The sequence below is a fragment of the Erythrolamprus reginae genome, chromosome 2, assembly GCF_031021105.1.
Source record: "Erythrolamprus reginae isolate rEryReg1 chromosome 2, rEryReg1.hap1, whole genome shotgun sequence".
Lineage (NCBI taxonomy): Eukaryota > Metazoa > Chordata > Lepidosauria > Squamata > Dipsadidae > Erythrolamprus > Erythrolamprus reginae.
The window spans coordinates 146,310,652-146,331,893 of record NC_091951.1 but is presented as its reverse complement, the minus strand read 5'-3'; the positions used below and the strand labels follow the sequence as shown (position 1 = coordinate 146,331,893).

The 21,242-nt window shown below is 41.7% G+C and overlaps 1 protein-coding gene across 1 annotated transcript in view; it reads right to left on the bottom strand.

Moving 5' to 3' along the window:
• OGFOD3 (2-oxoglutarate and iron dependent oxygenase domain containing 3) overlaps window positions 1–21,242 on the bottom strand; it is a 43,398-nt gene that overhangs the window by 18,640 nt on the left and 3,516 nt on the right. The window contains exons 3-6 of the mRNA XM_070739801.1: window positions 15,279–15,354; window positions 12,452–12,494; window positions 4,109–4,173; window positions 3,628–3,684 (exon numbers count right to left, since the gene is read on the bottom strand). Of these exons, the coding sequence (XP_070595902.1) occupies window positions 3,628–3,684; window positions 4,109–4,173; window positions 12,452–12,494; window positions 15,279–15,354 (241 nt within the window). The remainder of the gene's footprint in view (window positions 1–3,627; window positions 3,685–4,108; window positions 4,174–12,451; window positions 12,495–15,278; window positions 15,355–21,242) is intronic.

The window sequence follows — 21,242 nt, the reverse complement described above, 5'->3', positions numbered from 1 at the left end:
TCTGTGGGACCTAACCAGTCGCTGGGATTCATGCGGCAGAAGGCAGTCCCATAAGTAATCTGGTCAATATTGGATAATATTCAAACAGGTGGGAAAAAAAGACTTAGAATTTAAATAAATGCTGTAAAATTCTAAGTAGTCTTTGTTTTCCGTTGTTGGGATTATCTATTTTTTTTACTATAAGTTCTGTGGGCTTGGCTTGGAGGGCATGGCAGGAGAAGGATACTGTGAAAACTCCACTCCCACCCTACTCAAGGGGAAGGTTACCACAAAATCCCCATTTCTTCCTGATCAGCTGGGACTTGGGAGGCAGAGAATAGATGAGGGTGAGGCCAGTCAGAGGTGGCATTTACCAGTTCTCCAAACTACTCAAAATTTCCGCTACCAGCTCTCCAGAGCTGATCAGAACCTGATAAATACCACCTCTGGTTATGACTCTTGGTTCAAAAACCATTCAAAGCTATAGCCGCATTGAGAATGAATGGCACTTAAGCTCCATCACTAAATTTACAACCATTGCAGTATCCCTGAAATCACATAATCAAAATTTGGATTCTTGACAGCCCATCTGCACTTAAAAAACACAAATGCATTTCAACTCCCCACTCCCCGATCTCTGTCCTTTTGACCCTGTATTCTTTACTCCTGCTGTTCTGCATGCTACTGTCCCGCCCCTCACCCACATGACCTTCACTGACCCTTCCCATTGAGCATCTGAGCATAATACATTTGAATGTGTTTCCCTATCCAGTGTCCATATTCTCAATTTTTATCAACACTGGAAGATTTAGAAGAAAAGAAATTCTCTATCTGTGATTCCCAGCCTTTTTCTTCATAACTCAAAACCACTTATCAAGAAGTCTTATTGAACTTTGAGAGGTTGCTGAACATGTGGGACCGTCTTCTGCCACATGAATCCCAGCGTCCGATTAGGTCCCACAGAGTCGGTCTTCTCCAGGTCCCGTCAAGTAGACAATGCTGCTTGACGGGGCCTAGGGGAAGAGCCTTCTCTGTAGGGGCCCCAGCCCTCTGGAATCAGCTCCCCCCAGAGATTCGCACTGCTCCAACCCTCTTCGCCTTTCAAAAGAATCTGAAAACTTATTTATGCTGCCAGGCTTGGGGTCATTAGATCCCAGCCTCTGGCTACTGAATGTTTACTAGGATTGGTTGTATTGAATGAATGATTGTCATATTTAGTTTCTATAATGTTTTTAGTTAATTATCTATATTAATTGGACCTGATTTGGGAGATTTCAGAATACATTTCAAAAAACATGGCGATCTTTAAGTCAATTGAAATGTCCCTGTTATTATGGGTAATGGGTTTGTGTGTCATTACTCAAAGAAAAACCATTTTTTACCCAATTTTGGGTAATTTTCCTAGGTTTGGAATGTACTGGTCTAACAGTACAAACTTGCACATAACACAAATGTTGTTTTCTTTCATTTACCACACTGCTTCTTTTCCATTTTTCAGATCTACCTATTTTTCTAAAAAAAGTTTATTCAGAAAAGTTTATTTAGGAAACTTATTTTACCAAAGCAAATCAGTTTGAAAGTCTTGCCTATTTTCTTCAGTAAACTTTGCCCATCATTTAAAAATCTTCCTCAATAACTAGTTTCTATTCACATAGTCTATTTAACAAAAATCAATTCAGGCACTCTAAGTAGACAATAGGGCTTTTCTTTAGCTATTCCCTTGAGCTGCCACTCTGAAAGCCATCCACATACTGAACTGTACTGGAAAATCCTTTTCTTTCATGCTCTCTGACACAATAGCTGTGATTATATCGAAAAGGCATCAGATGCTCTTTAATGCATAGCCATACTCAGACATGATAATCCAAAATGAAAGGTTATTTTTATATCAACCCACCATTTAGACATGTTTTTCTGCCTTTTCAGAATGAATTGTCTACCTACAACTAGCTATATTAGAGGCATAATAATCTAGTGAAAGTAGCAGATACATAATGTAAACTGAATTGTAACCATAACATCTATAGATTTAGAATTCATTCAGGAATCAGATTAATGTAATTAAGACTGCCTCATCTTTTTCTGGTTCAAAATACTACATGGAAATACATTTAATCCCTCCCAAAGCAATCAGATTGACAAAGATTCCCCTGACAAACAATGTGTAGAAAGTTAGCACCCACCCCTCTCTTAGAAAAATGAAATGTTTTAGGAAATATTTTAAAGGCAGACTACGAGGGTCACCCAGAAAGTAATGCACCACTTTTTTTTCTTCAACAATTATTTATTGAACACAATGAAGATTACACACAAGAAAGAATGATGTTGCTTCTACACTCCCTATTTTTTCCCATAAGCTCCATCCTGTTCTATGGTCTTCCTCCAGTGGGACACAAGGGCATGTATGCCCTGTCTGTACCAGTCCTTGTTCTGATCTGATTCTGATTATCTTCCCCCTCACTTCTGACTATAGCATTTGAGAATGGTATGACTGTGTCGCACTGATTGTTTTTAATATTAAGGGGTTTAAATTCTACTTTGTTTATTGTATTTATTGTTGTTGTGAGACGCCCTGAGTCTTCGGAGAGGGGCGGCATACAAATCTAATAATTTGAATTGAATTGAATTGATCTGCAAATCTTGGAGCTCTGTCTTCAAATGGCCTCACCCTCTGTGCCCAGTGACTAACCATACTTCTTGTTGACTGCAGATTCTCCATAAACTGTACACAAACGTTTGTGAATGTTCCCAACAGTTTCTTTCTCCGCAGTCAGATATTCAATGACAACATGCTTCTTGTAACGTACATCACTTACAGATGCCATTTCGAAACACTGCTGCAGCTACACTATCTGCCTGAAGAAACGCAAAATTTACACACACACTCAAATAATGTATATCTAAAGTTTCACATTTGTACCATTACTGTAGGCTGAGAAAAAAAAAAGTGGTGCATTACTTTCTGGGTGACATTCGTATTATATTTCCTTAAAGGAGGAATAAAGAAACATGCTCTTGGAGACATGAAACATCTGATGCCAAACCAAGGCCAATGTGGTTTGTGGTTAACATGCTGGATCAGGAGTAGGGAGATATAGGTTCTAGTCTATCATCAGTCATAGAAACCTACAGGTTGATTTTGGAACAGAAACTGTCTCTCAGCCTAACCTACTCAGATTTATTCCTTTGAGGAAAAACATGAGAGTATCTTCCTATCAATTTTACTAATCTTGAGTATTACCAATCTTTTTAAAAAGTTTGCACAAGAAACTCTTTTCTTTTGCCACTTAGGTAGTAGATGGTACCAAAATCAAATGCTGGGATTAAATAAAGCCTAGAATGCCTCAAGCTTCATTTAACCAAATTGTTTCTGTACTCTACCCCTTCATTCATTAGTGATAAAACAACAGTGATGTCATGAAGATTCTTCCCTTCAAGCTATTAAAATGTTTCTTGAACTAATATTTCTGCAATGCAAAATGTTTCATTTTTCTTTGCTACATAACAAGTTAAAACACAGGTCAATTCAAAAATTATGTTGCAATATACAATAATTTTTCTCAAATGGGTAGTAGTATAACAAAGTTCTACTAGCCAGATGACTGGAGAAAGCAAAAATAAAATTTTATAATACCTGGATTTTCTTACCGGTATAACTGAAAATCCTCTTTCGTGAAGATGTCATAGATTTTATCATTAAAGTATCTGGAGGGAAAAGAAATAAACGACTCATGAAACCAATTCACAGATAAGGTAGATTAAATCTTTGTACTAACCAATTATTTTCAATATTGTTTCAATTAAATTGTTTACTCAAATCATAATTTTATTACACAATTATTTTTAAAGTTTCACAACAATACTTATTAAAGTCAAACACACAAGATCAATTCTGGTAAATACCAATTGCTATGGAAAACTGACAGCTTGTTTAAAAAAATATTCTAAAATAAACAAGTGTCTATTTCTACATCCAATATACCCAAAAGTTATCCTATACAGTATTCTTTGCTAAATGAAGAGAAACTGCTGAAAAAAGAGTAACCTGTAAACCTGTTTAACAGACTGAGAGCTAGAAGAACAAAGATCAAACATTCTAAAGGTGGCTATATTACAATTCTAAATTTACCTGTACATATTAACAAAATGCTTCCCCAAAGAAAGGGCTCCAGAGTGCAAATCTAGAATTGAAGCCTGAAATAGGAATAAATAAATACATTCAGTATGTAAATACAGACAATGGAAAACATTTAAGGCATACTGCTTTCTTTAAAAAGATGACAGATTACTCTGTTTAGAAGTCACATTCCTATTCTACAAATTCTGAGAGCTTAATGTAAAAGTGTGTTGATTGTAAATACTTCCCAAGAATCAAAGTCAAACTTACTCTGAATTATTTCTTAGTAATTCTTTATTGATACATATCAAGCTTTGATATAATAATTTATACACAATGATTACCAATTACGAATACAGTGAGCCTTACCATTATTTCTGGAGGGGGAAAGTTATGAACTTTCAAATGGAGTGGATCTGATTTAAATTGTGATTTAAACCATGATGGAAATTAGAAGAATTAGTATATCAGCATAAATAAAACAATAGGGAAAGCGTCTGTATGAAAGGTAGACATTTTTATGTCGCAAATATTATAATCCTTAATCTGAAGGTTCCTAGGTGCTCTCTGAGTTTGAGCACTGATTATGTTACATAGTTTGAGTAATGAAATAACTGCAAGAAAACAACCAAGCTCAGAGAGTACCAAGGATCTCCCATCTCTCTTGCATCAAATAGAAAAAAAGCCAAGCAAAAGCAGATATTTCTTGCTGAATGATCCAAAACAACTGAAAAGAAGTCATACATTCAATTTAGGATTTAGAGAGAAAAAATAAAAGCAATACTGAATCAACTTGATTTATTGGAGATATGAAAAATTTATAAAAATCATCCTGGGCAGAAATACTATGAAAATACTATAAACCACAGACATATTGTTAACTTTAGAATAAGGGCATAAAAGAAAGATAACTTCTATTTGGAACAGAACCCAATCTCTACCACAAATTACATTATTCAGCAATTTATAGATTATTTTTTATAAATAATTGCAAACAGACATCTGACCCAGATAAATAATACAGCAGATACCTGAAAAAAATTGAATATCTGAATGGCATATTATTTTAAATATTACTAATATTACTAATCAACAAAAAGCTGTTAACCCATAACAGAAGTCACAACTAAAGAATTAATTAAAAAGTTAAAAATGAATAAAACTCCAGGACCTGATAATAATTCAAAAATATATTATCCCGCAAACAGCCACTTAAAAGACAGCACAGTTCTCAGGTACAAAATGGGTGAGCAAAGTTTCAGACCCATCTAGGTTTTGGGACTATAAAAGAGATAGTTGGAGAATCCTACTTTCAGAATTGTAAGTTGAGGTCAGCCTTTCCAACTGAATAAAACAGGGCAGGAAATGTGGCCAGATAAACTAATCCTATATTACCAGAATCTTGAGTGTTCGAGAAAATTGTACTTAAGTTACTCAACTAACAGACTTCCTACATTCAATCAGGAAGCTATAGTACACTATGGTTTGGTATTAGGATATCAGATTAATCAAAATAAGACACAAAGAATTATATGGAATCTATCAGAAAAAAGACGTAGTAATACTGTCAAGCCAATTAAGTACCTGGGAATTTTACTTAGCAAAGTATAAAAATATTTATTTAAGAATAATTATTCACATATTTGGAAACAAAGCATAATAGCAGATATTTTAACAGCAGAGAATGTTAAAGTTGTCCTGATCAGAAAGGATATGTGCAGTAAAATGAATATTATAAAGTGATCAGATTTTTTACATTGGTAAAGAGGGACACCATTGACCCGGGGGGGGGGGGGGGGTTGATTAAAAATTTGGCCTATATGGAGCAAAAAAAAATTCTTTCTTTTCCTCCCCCTCTCTCTCCTTCCTTCCTCTTTTTTCTCTCTGTCTTCCTCTACTTCTCTCTTTCTCTCCCTCTTTCTTTCTTTCTCTCTTTTTCTCCCTTTCTCTCTCACTCTCTATTTCTTTCTCTCTCTCTCTCTCTCTCTCCCTCCTTTCCTCCCTCTCACTCTTTCTCTCTTTCTCCCTTTCTATTTCTCTCTCCCTCCCTCCCTCCATTTCTCTCTATTTCTCTCCCTCCCTTTCTCTCTATTTCTTTCTTTCTTTTTCTCTTTCTTTATTTCTCTCTCTCTCTTCCTTCCTTCCTTCCTTCCTTCCTCTCTTTTCTCTCTCTCTCTCTCCTTTCCTCCCTCTCTCTTTCTCATTGAGGGTGAAAAGAGAAAGACGATTCCTCAGTTCTCTAGGATCTCTCACACATTTTCCCAGAGACCGCCTGGCAACCCGTATGTTCTGTCTGCCGCAGAATGGGGCAGACCCAGACCTTGACCAAGGTGTTTGTGTGTGTGGTTGGGTGTGTCTGAGATGGTGCTTGCCTCACAACCCGAGGTGTCTGTTCCTCTCCCCCCTCCCCTTCACGGCTGGGACTGCAGCTTCTTTGAAGCTTTTGTGGAGCGCTTCAGCTCCTGCCCGAGGCTTGCTCTACAAATACCTGCCACCTTCGGGCCTGTCTTCCTTCTTCCCCGTCTTTCCAGACCTTCCCCTCGTCCTGCCCAGAGGGATGGAATCTGCTGGGACGCTGCAGCCCCCTCCCCACGCACCCCTTTGGGAGGGTGGGGCTGGAGCAGAGGGACGGCTATGGGAGGCCCCCTGCATTGTTTGGGGGCTCAGTGCCAGCCCCGAAGCACCTCCCCGCTTGAAGCCGCTCCCGGATTAAGAGGCTGAGGTGACCGGCACATTCTGAGCCTCCCACGGGCAGAGAAGCTGCATGGCTGCCTCCAGATAGCCATTTCCAGGTTCCCGCCGCAGCCCCGCCAGGGGAAGAGAACTTTAAAAAAAAGCAGGACATTTTTCAAAGGCCCCGGGATGCGGGACAAATCATCAAAAAGCGGGATTGTCCCGCCAAAAGTGTGACATCTGGTCACCTTAGAATATTAGCTATACCAAGCTGTGGGGATCGCTGCCCCCTATCACCACCTCCATGCATCCCACTTTCAGCCTCCATGTGTCCCGGTTTCAGCCCATTCCAGGCAGTGGGGATTCCCACCTCCACTTGCCACTGCTGCATATCGCCACTGGTGATCAAATATACCATAGTTAAATCCCGCTCTTGCATGGACTTTAGACTAGTCACAAGAACGTCCATGAACTGTCAAAAGGAACTGAACACCACCACATACACCTTGTGAGCATTAGTAAACGTCATTCCTCTTTCCTCTAACTCAAGGAATGTCTTTCTCATATCCTATAGATTGTGGACATGCCCCCCCACTTGGCTTCAGTTGTGCTTTATATAGTCTCCTTATCAGCAACACTTTACTGCATGCAATCCCTCTCACATACATACTGCTCAATGCCTCCCAGCACTCTTTCCCAGACTGAAGACCCCTTACATGTATCAGCTGACTGTCCTCTAAAACATGAATTATGGTGGCTAATGCCTTTACATTTCTTCTCTGGTTCCCATCATCCAGGACTGCTGGTGGATTAGTCACAATCGTCCACAACGCCTCCCTCCACAGGTACATCTCTATCTTCACATTCCAAGAGTGGTAGTTAGTCCCATATAGCCGAGACAAGACACTTCCTCCTGTTATGCTGACAGAGGCCATGCTGCTTGCTTGCTTTCACTAGCCACTAATCACTATCAAACCACATTGCTACAACCCCTCTGGCTTTAGTGCAAGCTCTCACTGGTTTCTGTCATAGTTCCAAATTAAGCCATAGAAAGAAAACACACTATTCAGAACGGATCTCTTTACTGGTATCTCAGATATCAGTAGAAAGAAAACACACTATTCAGAACGGATCTCTTTACTGGTATCTCAACTTGGCATGTGGTGAACAATACAATTGGAGTCGAGGTCGGCCCGAATCTGAGCGACTTTATCAGCGAAAAACGTGTTAAAATCCTCGGCACTACTCTGTAAGGGCTCCCCAACTCCCCCCTGATTAAGAAGGGAGCGGGTCACCCTAAACAGAGCGGCCGGGCGGGATTCCGCTGATGCAATCAAGGCGGCATGGTACGCGCATCTTGCCGCCTTGAGCGCCACTTTGTAAGTCTTAATAAAAGCTCTTACAAGTGTTCGATCGGATTCAGACCTACTCTTCCTCCATCGCTTCTCTAGATGTCTCTTTTGGCGCTTCAACTCCCGGAGCTCCTCGTTGAACCATGGGGCTCTACGGGGTCTAACGCCTCGGAGAGGTCGCAAAGGCGCAATCCGGTCAAGAGCCTCCGCAGCAGCCGTATTCCAGGCCTCCACGAGAGACTCCGCCGAACTGTGGACAAGTGCCTCTGGAATAACCCCAAGCGCCGTCTGAAAGCCCTCTGGGTCCATCAGGCGTCTGGGGCGGAACATCTTCATTGGTTCCGCCTCCCTGCGGGGAAGGATTGGAGCCAGGAAGTCAAGCCATAGTAGAAAATGGTCTGACCATGACAAAGGCAACGCTTCTAAGCCCCTTAGTCTCGGACCATTACTCAATTGCTCGGAAAGGAATACCATGTCAGGTGCGTGCCCGCCCTCGTGAGTCGGACCCTGTACTACTTGAGTCAGGTCCATGGCTGTCATGGTGGCCATGAACTCCTGTGCCAACCCAGAGGTTTCGCCGAGTGACGGCAGGTTGAAGTCCCCCAGGACAATGAGTCCGGGGAACTCCACCGCCAACCCGGCTACCTCCTCGAGTAGCACAGGCAGGGCTTTTGACACGCAGCTGGGAGGCAGGTACGTGAGAAATAAGCCCACCTGGACCCCTAAGTCCAACTTCAACAAGAGAGACTCGCAACCCGCAATTTCCAGAGCAATGAGTCTACGTAGGCAAAGGCTCTCCCTGGCTATAATAGCCACTCCTCCCCCCCTTCCCTGGGGTCGCGGTTGATGCCATATCTGAAACCCGGCTGGGCAAATTTCAGAGAGAGGAACACCTCCCTCCGGGCCCAGCCAGGTTTCAGTAATACACGCCAGGTCGGCCTCCTCATCCAGGATCAGATCCCGGATGAGGAGAGCTTTATTTACCACCGACCTGGCGTTAAGCAGCAGCAACCTGAGCTCAGGGCCAGAGTTACACTCATCACCAGTACCCAAGATTGGGCTCACAGAGCCAGAACAAGGGACCGTTATTAAGCAACGGTCCCTCGTTCCCTTGGGACGGCTAGCTCTGTGGCCCCCGCTATATATGCCTCTCCCCAGCAACACTGAAATATTCCGACCCTCTGCCACCCCAGAGATCGGTGTCCCTCCCTCCCCTGTCTCCCGGGCGTCAGGTGGGCCAAATCTGTCATTCGCACTACTATCAATCAACTCATCCATACCATATCCCCACCCGCCCCCACCCCCCCAATCATACCAATCATTCCATTCATACCCACAAGTATATGTACCCCAGTCACCCATTATATAAAACCCCAATTATGTTAAAAAAGCAATTAAATTGATAGCAGTATAAAAATAGCAATTAAGAACGATATTAATATTAAAAACACTATTAAAACTGACTAAAAATAACAATAAAAATACAAACATAGGTAATAATGAATAATTCAATTCGATTAGGAAATACGGTCAGCAGCAACTAATAAAAGTGCTAAAGTTCTCAAAGTGCCAAGTTTCCCAAAGTGTCAAGTTTTTCAAAGTGCCAAGTTCCTCAAAAGTGCCAATTTTCTCAAAGTGCCAAGTTCTCAGGGGCAGAGTCAGTCGAGGTGACTGGGGCACGTACTTGTCCACCTGTCTGGGAAGAGTTTGATCTGGTGACACCTGATGAAGTGGACAAGGCCATTGGAGCTGTGAGTTCCGCCACCTGTTTACTGGATCCGTGTCCCTCCTGGTTGGTTTCGGCCAGCAGGGAGGTGACACGGAGCTGGGCCCAGGAGATTACCAACGCTTCCTTGGGGAGGGGAGTTTTTCCATCACTCTATAAAGAAGCGCTTGTGCGCCCCCTCCTCAAGAAGCCCTCCCTGGACCCAGCTGTGCTTAATAACTATTGTCCAGTCTCCAACCTTCCCTTTATGGGGAAGGTTGTTGAGAAGGTGGTGGCACTCCAGCTCCAGCGGTCCTTGGAAGAAGCCGATTATCTAGGTCCCCAGCAGTCGGGTTTCAGGCCCGGTTACAGCACGGAAACCGCTTTGGTCGCGTTGATGGATGATCTCTGGCGGGCCCGGGACAGGGGTTTATCCTCTGTCCTGGTGCTCCTCGACCTCTCAGCGGCTTTCGATACCATCGACCATGGTATCCTTCTGCACCGGCTGGAGGGGTTGGGAGTGGGAGGCACTGTTCTCCAGTGGTTCTCCTCCTACCTCTCTGGCCGGTCGCAGTCGGTGTTAGTGGGGGGTCATAGGTCGGCTCCGAGGTCTCTCACTTGTGGGGTGCCTCAGGGGTCGGTCCTCTCCCCCCTGCTATTTAATATCTACATGAAACCGCTGGGTGAGATCATCCAAGGACATGGGGTGAGGTATCATCAATATGCTGATGATACCCAGCTTTACATCTCCACCCCATGCCCAGTCAACGAAGCGGTGGAAGTGATGTGCCGGTGCCTGGAGGCTGTTGGGGCCTGGATGGGTGTCAACAGACTCAAGCTCAACCCGGATAAGACGGAGTGGCTGTGGGTTTTGCCTCCCAAGGACAATCCCATCTGTCCATCCATTACCCTGGGGGGGGAATTATTGACCCCCTCAGAGAGGGTCCGCAACTTGGGCGTCCTCCTCGATCCACAGCTCACATTAGAACAACATCTCTCAGCTGTGGCGAGGGGGGCGTTTGCCCAGGTTCGCCTGGTGCACCAGTTGCGGCCCTATCTGGACCGGGCCTCATTGCTCACAGTCACTCATGCCCTCATCACCTCGAGGTTCGACTACTGTAATGCTCTCTACATGGGGCTACCTTTGAAAAGTGTTCGGAAACTTCAGATCGTGCAAAATGCAGCTGCGAGAGCAGTCATGGGCTTACCTAGGTATGCCCATGTTTCGTCATCACTCCGCAGTCTGCATTGGCTGCCGATCAGTTTCCGGTCACAATTCAAAGTGTTGGTTATGACCTTTAAAGCCCTTCATGGCATTGGACCAGAATATCTCCGAGACCGCCTCCTGCCGCACGAATCCCAGCGACCGATTAGGTCTCACAGAGTGGGCCTTCTCCGGGTCCCGTCAACTAAACAATGTCGGTTGGCGGGCCCCAGGGGAAGAGCCTTCTCTGTGGCGGCACCGGCCCTCTGGAACCAACTCCCCCCGGAGATTAGGACTGCCCCTACTCTTCCTGCCTTCCGTAAACTCCTTAAAACCCACCTCTGCCGTCAGGCATGGGGGAACTGAAACATCTCCCCCTGGGCATGTTTAATTTATGCATGGTATGTCTGTGTGTGCGTCTGTTAGCATATGGGTTTTTTTAAATATTTAAATATTTTTAAATTTGTCTGTTTACTTATGATTTGTTTCTACATGTTGTGAGCCGCCCCGAGTCTTCGGAGAGGGGCGGCATACAAATCTAAGTAATAAATAAATAAATAAATAAATAAAAGGGTTTCTAGCCATTATTACTGGCTTCTGCTAGCTGGCTGCTATACGGACTCAGCATGCCCCGCCCTCCTGTTCTCAGTTGCTCCCAGCTGGCTCTAGCAAGTATTTTTGGGGCCCAGCTCCAGCAAGTACTTTTTGAGCCTGGTTGCTCCCTGACCAACTCCAACAAGTATTTTTCAGGCCTGGATGGCTTCTGAACTGACTTCAGCTGGCTTGCCTTCCTGGCTCCTCTTGCATTGTGAGTCCCATCACCCGACACCCAACTGTGCCCCCCACACACCCCGCTCCCCCCTACATATGTGTGGCAACTCTGAAACGGTACATTATGGCAACTTTGAATAGTGTGCTGTCTCGGACGTTGCCAGGTGCGTTTAATATTATGTACTTGAACACATTTTGCATAATAGAAAATGAGCACACTGATCTAAGTAACTAATATATCCTAATGGAAACTTATTTGAGACACAGTGAGAGCAAGCAAAGAGCAGGTAATGTACAGTGGTAAGAGAACAAAAAGGCAGGCTAAAAGACGGTCCTTCTCACTCATGCAGATGAAGACACTTTGTGGCTTTCAAGCAATAGCAAGGATAGATTGATTCCTTATTGAAAAAGCTGTACATTTCCTAATAAAAGAGACACTAAGATTGAATGGCAAAATCTGGGATTTAATGTTACTGGACAGTTGAGATTCCTATCAGTAACTAAAATGAACATTTTGATAAATGAAGATGAGAATGGACTCTCATTTCCGTCTAACTGGTACTTCTCCCTGAAAGACAGTGTAAAACATAATCTGAAGAATCTTGCCTGAATACCAGAAGAACGTAAGAAAGTAACAGGACACTGCTCACCCCTCCATCCGATCCTCCCAGGGACAGTCCCCTCTCTGCTATTCTGTGGACGAAACAACAATCTCAAAACATAGCTTTTCCCCCAGTTGATTTACAGATGCTTTTGAAATATAACCACCATTGATAGAGAAGAAAAAAGAAAAGAAACAGTCCCCTTGGATTCGTAGCAAGTAAATCAGCATAACAGGTGGCCCTCATAATATGTGGAGCTTCTCAAGGGTTCAAATTGCAGATTTAAAAAAAATGTAGATGTGACCTTAAACAGAGATAATTTATGCATAGACAAAAGCTATCCAGAATATTGTGCTCATGTAAAAGGGGAGGGGAGCTCCAAGCTACAGTTACATAAACTTTTCGACATGATCTGCACTCCGTTTAACAATTATATAAATAAAATACTGCAGATGATGAGGGGCACCTGTGCCACAGACATTACTCAGAAAGAGACAAAGCATTTGCTGGTAAAAATGGCAAAATCCAAAGCTCAGTGCTTACCCAGTCATTTCCAGGTAGGATTACGACAAAGGTCAGCAACGAGCTTTGAATTACAAGCAAGCAAAGGACAGGAAAAGCTAGTTCATTATCAATGAAATAATGTTCTGTGGGAAAATGGGAATCTATAGGCTGAATAGAGGAGTTTAAAGATGCAGTGGAGAGAATGAAAAGGGAGCGGCAGATATATCTTCTGTGATGAAAAGACCTGCCCAGATTTATTGAAAAAAAAAGTTATAAAAGCTCCTAATTAAACCTTTCAGTTTTTTTCTGTGTTTACTGCTGAACACTAACCTTAGGGCTGGTCAAGGTGTACTTTTCCAGCTAAAGTTTAGAGCAGCTGAACATGGGAAGAATAACGATTTAGGGTCTCCAAGAAATAGAGCTGTCAAGGGAGGAAATAGTATATGCGACTCATATTCCCAACAGCATACTGTGTAACAAGGCCAAAATATACATTCATGCTGAGCTAATCAACACCTCTTAGGAATATCACATGCTGAAACAGAGGCATATAGTACAGAGTATAAAACTGCATGTAGTTGAAATAAAGATCTTGTTTATATATAGAAACACACATACTCACTCATAGAGATACAGTATACAGTACTGTATGTCCATGGGAAGTGTATCTTGATCAGGGCTGTCAAACGCCCAGCCCATGGGCCGGATGTATCACACGCTGATGTGCCCAGTTTAGCGAAGGGAGGAAAAGTTCTGATATGTCATGTGACACCGCTGTGACAACTTTAGTTTGACAGCCCTGATCTAGATAGAGCAAACTATTCTAGATAGGCTTTCTGGATTTCCAGATCCAAATTCCAAAATATGAAAACACAAGAGAGACAATTTGGAAACCTGGTTTTAAATTATGGCCAGTAATTTTGTTAATAAACAAGTTAATACAGTTAGAGAGGAGGTATAAACCCGTGTTTTAAAAAGAAACATTTGATCCTTTGACCTTCCCAACCTTAATTCGATACCTATTAAATGAAATAATAATGGTGGCCTGTGTCACAAGCATGTTAGAATGTAAATAGAATGCAAAAAGTATGTTTCATGTTATATCAGGGGAAATAATTTATTTATTTTATTTATTTATTTTATTTATTTATTAGATTTGTATGCCGCCCCTCTCCATAGACTCGGGGCGGCTAACAGCAATAATAAAAACAGCATATAACAAATCTAATATTTAAAATAATTAAAAACCCTTATTAAAACCCAAACATACACACAAACATACCATGCAAAAATTGTATAGGCCTAGGGGAAGGAATATCTCAATTCCCCCATGCCTGACGACAGAGGTGGGTTTTAAGGAGCTTACGAAAGGCGAGGAGGGTGGGGGCAATTCTGATCTCGGGGGGGGGAGCTGGTTCCAGAGGGCCGGGGCCGCCAGAGAAGGCTCTTCCCCTGGGTCCCGCCAAATGACATTGTTTAGTTGACGGGACCTGGAGAAGGCCCACTCTGTGGGACCTAACTGGTCGCTGGGATGTAAGACACTTTAGATGTTATAGAACAAGAATTCCCAGATGTTTCACCAAAAGTCCTCTTGATTAGTCCTGGGAAAATTAGTGGAGTCTCTAGTGCTCCATTGGCTGTTTTCTTATGGACATTTCATTACCTGCCTAAGTAGGTGTCTACCTAAGTAAACTAATCAGCGATCATGGAGTTTGCTCCCAGTTTATATACAATAGATTCACCTGTCAGTATTAGGGATTGTCTTCTGTTCGATCCTTTGCCTGGTGCTCATTGCAACTTATCTGGTTATTGGCTGCTGTAGAATACATATTCTGGGTTTTTTTTTGTTTTCTTCTTAGCTTTTTTTAATTGTCTCTTTATTTAACAATGCTATTGTGACTGGTAACTGTTGTAAGTAAAATGGTCATAGATGACTGCATCACTTTGTCCCATCTTAGTAATGATCCTCCTGGATTCAATTCAATTCAATTTATTAGATTTGCATGCTGACCCTCTCCGAAAACTCGCCACTGTATGCCACTGTAAGAAAGAACTGTACTGTTTGTTAAACAATGATGTCAAATGACTGCAAAGGACTGCAAAGGACTGCAAATCCCAACTTCCTGCCACTGATTTTGCTTGTGAGAAGTCAGCAGGGAAAGTTGTACATTATAGTCACATGACTGTGTGGATGTTGCACCATCAGTAAGGATAAGGTCCAGTCATAACTATCACTTGTTCAGAGTCATCATAAGTTCAAACAGTCACTCAACGAGGGGGCACCTGAATGCTGTTTATAAAACAAACCACTGCTCTATTCTAAAGTTTTTAGCAAGGACATTCTGTGTCTGAGAAAAAAAGAAATATTTACCTACGGATTTGCTCAGCTTCTTCCCTGTTAATTATGGCATCTGTTATTCCTCTTCCACACTTCCGAGGGGTACAGCCTAGACAATGCATAAGAAAGAAGATGGCGACAGTAATTAAATACTTTTCACTGCTATGCCTGTCTTTAAAGATATTACAGACAGCTAGGGTGGATAAAGATTAATTTTTTAAAAAATTAATTTTAAAAAATGGATTTCAATTTTATTTAAATTGGATTTTTTTTTAAATCTAATTTATTTTAATAAAATGTTTTTGGAATAAAAAGCTATCTAAAGGTAACATTCTATTTAAGATACATTAATAATTTAGTTTATTCAGCATTAAATGGAGCTTAGTTTTGTAGCATGAGACTGCATATTCTATAATATTGGGATTGTCAATGAGTCAACAGCAGATCAGAGGAGGAACTGCTGCGGGACAGAGATGATGGTTGCTCTTTAAAAATTATGTTTTATGAGTTGATTTAAATCAAACCTTTTTACTTGTGAGTGATTTAAATAGTCTTGATTTAAATCAAATCCTCCCTGCAGACAGCTGTATTGCTTGAGCTGATTGATCGGTAGTAAGAATCTGAGAACTTATACATTGCTCTCATTATACAGTGATCTCTCGGTTAGCGCGGGGGTTACGTTCCAAGACCTCCCGCGCTAACCGATTTCCGCGTTATACTGGATGCGGAAGTAAAAACCACCATCTGCGCATGTGCGCCATTTTTTTCATGGCCGCACATGCGCAGATGGTGGAGTTTGCGTGTGGGCGGCGGGGAAGACCAAGGGAAGGTTCCTTCAGCCGCCCAACAGCTGATCTGCTCCGCAGCGCGGAAGCAGCGAGGAGCCGAAGATGGGGTTTCCCCATTGCCGCGCTGCGGAGCGGATCAGGTGTTGGGCGGCTGAAGGAACCTTCCCTTGGTCTTCCCGCCGCCCAGGCAAAGGGGAAACCCCAAGATCACTTGCCGCTTGCCGCTTGCCGTATTGCAGCTTGGAGCCTTGCTTCGCCTCCTTCGCTGCAATACGGCAAGCGGCAAGCGATCTTGGGGTTTCCCCTTTGCCTGGGCAGCGCTGGGGCCATGCGGAGCCGCTCATCTAGGGGGGCGTGGACCGGCAAGGTGCCCTCCGCTCTCTCTCTTTCTCTCCCTGTTACCGGTGTGGTATAAGAGAGAGAAAGAGAGAGAAAGGAGGGCGACTTGCCAGTCCACGCCCCCCTGGATGAGCGGCTCCGCATGGCCCCAGCGCCGGACTCCGCCGTTGCCTCCGCCTCTGCAGCTGAGAGGCCACGTCCACCCCCTCCTCGGTGTCCCCGGCACCCAGCGTCCCCACGCCGCCTCCACCTCCCGGTAATGCGCCCGACCTCTGCCTCTCTCTTTCTCTCTCATATACCACGCCGGCAACAGGGAGAGAAAGAGAGAGAGAACTAGCGTGGACTTATTTTTTATTTTTTAATATTTTATTTTTTTAATTAATATTTTTTGAAAAACCGCGTTGCAGCGTTTCGCGCTAATCGAGACCGTGCTAATCGAGGGATCACTGTACTTCATACTTCATTTAATTCTCACAATAATTAATGTATCTTATGAAAAATCAACTGTCCATTTCAATTTCCTCTACCATGTTTCCTGATTTTATGTATTAGCTAAAGAATCTGGCATTCTAATTCTCAAAATTATACAAATTATTGTTAAAAATCTGTGTTCCTTTCCCTCCACCCACCCCCCACACAAATGATCCTACTATAATAATAAACATTGTAACAACTAAATAATGTTTTTTTACTAATTTATCAAAAGAATTTTGATCTGTTTGGAAAAATCTACTGATGCCAATTTTTATTGTCTCTTGATGTCACTTGAAAAGACAGTTATATTTTTGTTAGGAGCTTCAAGTAGCTGAAGTTAATATTTTATTCTGTTGGTTTTATCTCTTGGACATTTTCAAAACTATCACATTTCAACAACTATTGATTCAACTTCTTCAAGTGAAATAAACAAATATTGAGTTGCAAGCTTGATCTTTCAGAATAAATTAGACTCTTGAGACCAACATTTCCTGTACTCTTAAAGGGTAAAAAATGACAGGAGAAAACAAATGATCTACCTTCAGTGCACATTTCAATCATGGTATTTTACAAAAAATATATATATTGAAACATATACTAGAGAACTCTGCAGCATTTTATGTTCAATTCTAAAAAGATGTTGGGGGGTACCAGTCTGCAATCTGCAGCTTGTACAAGATTAAAAAACAAACAGAAAAAGACTAGCAAGATAAAACAATAGGAAACCACAATACAACAAGGCTGAAATCATAGCCATAAATTGAACTTATCTATTCCCATGGTCTAATGCAATGCTTCTCAATTAGTGGGGCGCGCCCAGGGGTGGGCTACTGCCCGGACGGGGAGGACGCAGTGGGGTAGCAAAAATGGAGCTCCATCTCAGAGCACCCAATTTGCACTGAAAGATGTTGAAAGAAAATGCAGGGCGTCCTGCATAAGCCACGCCCATAGTGTGGTAGTAAAAATTTTGGTAGCCCTTCACTGGGCACGCCCCCCGGGGGGGAGGTGAGGAGTGATGCTAGGGATGGTGCGTGTGACTCCAGGGAACATGTGTGGTCCCTCTTGATTGATTGCCTCGGATGCGGAGTGTTTTTGCAGTTGCACTCTGATCCGAGCCCAGAAGAGAAGGCGGACAGGCAGTGCGAGGTAGCTACATGGGTTCTTGTTGTTCTCAGTGGGCGCCGGGGTACCCATGAACGGTATGGTGAACTTGCTGCTGGACAAGGAGGAACATCCTCTGCAGCTGGGTGAAAGCTTTGAACAACACTCTAAAGCCTCCTTCCACACCATTTGCTGTGAGTGCCCAGCAGAGGCGTCACTTATGGATCAGACCGGCAATCCCAAAACATTAGTTTAAGCAGGCCTGGCCCTGTGCCAAAAGAGAACCACAGTAGCCAATGACTGCCTAACCAAAAACAGGCTCCACTGAGTTCACTGTGACTTACTCCCAGATAAGTGGGTAGAGCGGCCTTCCCCAGCCAATAGTTTGATTGCAACTTATAATAACTAAAATAATAAATATTAACATTAAAATTCCATTGGGGCTCAGATTAGAGAGTTGGGGTGGCGCAAAATGGTTACTTCTTCCTAGGGGGAAACGTATCAGAAAATAATTGAGAAGCACTGATCTAACGCATGGGGACGAACCAGGTTTTCAAGGCTTTATGAAAGGACACCAGGGTTGGGGCTATCTGAATCAGGGGGAGAGTGGGCAGCTGTTCCATAGAGCAGATATTGTGACAGAGAAAGCACAATTACTAGATAGTATTGATTCATGGAGGGGATCCAAAGCAAGTGCATCCTGTCATATCTTCTCAGACAGGCAGAAAGAATTGAAGACAGGAAATCTAATCTATAATTTGAATCTGTACTATAAAGAGGTTTATAAGTAGTAACCTAGAATATGAAGTATTTAGAAGTCTACTGGGGGCAAGTGCATTCTGGATCAGATATAACTTCCTGATAACCTCCAAGGGCAATAGTCATTGCAATAGTCTAAACTGAAAGTGACCAAGGCATAATGTGACCATGAACAAACCAATTGAGGAAGAAGCCCAATCAGTACACAAAATGGTTTTATGCAAAAGCCCTTCTCACCATAGCTGCCATTTGTTCTTCAAGTCCAAAACACAACGAAAATCTCCAACAGTTCTGGCTGGAGAAATGCAACCCCAACACCCCAAATAGGATCCTGAGACCTCTAGAGCCCACTACCACTCTATTTAGTTTCTTTCCTGATCTGTTCTTCCTCATCGAGGCTCTGATGGCCTCCAGATATTAGTACAAAAAAAAATATCACCTGAATGGCCAAGAATTGAGATTCATACATGAGTATCATCAATATATTGGTGATACTTAGCTGCATGACAACAGGAGAACCCACCTGGTGACTCCATGTAGATGTTAACTAGGAACAAATAGTATTGTATTCAAATGTCTCAGGAATCCTTGACAGAGTTTTAAAATTCTCAAAACTAAAGCAGATAAAACACAGCAGCAGAGGTTTAGGAAGGAATAGCACTGCAGTAAATTACAAAAGCAATAGATAAATCCTGAAAAAGACTAGAGATAAATTACAGCCCCCAGGATTCTTGTTAAGGGTAGAGTTAGATGTGATTTAGGCAAGCATCAAATTGAATTGTGATATACAGTATTTAAGAAATTTTGCTGTCAGCTTACAGAATGGGGAACCCTGTCAAATGCATCTCATGGGTGCCCCCAAGTGGAAACTTGGTAATATGAAAATTGCAAAAAAAAAAAAAAGCAGATATTCAGGAACAGACTGAATTGATCCAGCAGAGTATGATCAGAATATATTCATTTAAGAATATGTATCTGAATAGGTCAAAATAAAATATTTTATAAAGTTAAAATACTTCAAAATTAAATTCATTTTAAAATGCAAACCTTCCCTTTGAAAGCATGATAAAACTGTAATTTCACTCTTAAAAACCAATTGTCAATAAAAATCGGAACAACCCCCCCCCCAAAATGAACCTAAAAACACTAGCCCCCAAACTGAGTATAAGCATTATCCAACAAGCCCAAAACTGCAAATGTGAAACATATATCTTATATATTCTTTCCTTATATATATAATCAAATAACTAGCCCCATGGATATGAGCATTATTTTTTATTCTGATTTTTAATTCTACTGTAATTTCAACTGAGTGATTCTGAAGGTACAAAATCACAATTACGAGTAATGAACTGATACAAAAAGTCATGTTTTTACAGAAGATGAACTTTTGAATCAGATTATAATGGCACAAGCAGGCAACTATAAGAATCATTGGACCTGAATTTTAAAAAGAAATCATATTTAAAAAATGGATCCAAAACATAGGTTGCCGTGAAGTTTTAAATTTCACATGCTTATTTTATGGGAAAATTTCCCCCTGCCCCCATAAAATCCCACCTGATTCCAGAGACTCAACAGAACTGGCAAATAACATCATCAGCATGATGTAAAACCATGGATATTTGGAACAGAGTCGTTTGCTTTATATATTTCCCATTTTATGTCATAGCAGTACTGACTGCATAGTTTTCCTTTCCTTCTGCATCCTTTGGATATATATGTACTATGTGAGATTTATTTATTTATTGATTGATTGATTGATTGATTGGATTGGATTTGTATGCCGCCTCTCTCCGAAGACTCGGGGTGGCTAACAACAACAAAGACAATATAACATCCCTCTAGCGGTATTTAAGATTCATGAATATGAGTGAATCAGAGTTATGCTTTTGCCTCATTGCAGCATATATTACAGAAATGAGCTGTAATTTAAAGGATAGTTTGATTAAAATTTTCTGTAAAAAATATGGAGGATCCATGTTGCATGCCAGTAGTTTGTAACAATAGAGCAGCAATTTTATTTCTGTGGTTTATTGACAGAAATGTACCTAATGATTTGATTTGGAGTCAACTTCATACCTAAATCCAGAATACTGGGATTGGTCCATAGCTCAACAGCATCATCATCATAATAAATTTTGTAATTTTTATAGTTCTGGACATGTATGTGCTTTCTTACTTCAGTTTATGGAAATCCCATGTAAAGATCTTTTAGATTCTAGCTTTGGACTTTGGTGGTACCTAGAAACACTGTCACTGACTTTTAGAATTCTCTGAACCCAAATAAAAATCCTGGCCATAAGGTAGGATATTGTGTAGAAATCATGAAAAATTACATGTATCTTATTTTATAAAAATATTTTTGTGTCACTGTAAAATACTGAATTATAGTCCTTGACTTACAACTATAATTGAACCTAGCAATTATGGTTATAAATCATGGTGGACCTTCATGTGACTAAACCTATTTTAATGATTGGTTGTTAAGCAAAACTATTATTTGTTATGGCTGGTTTTTGCAATAAATGAAGTA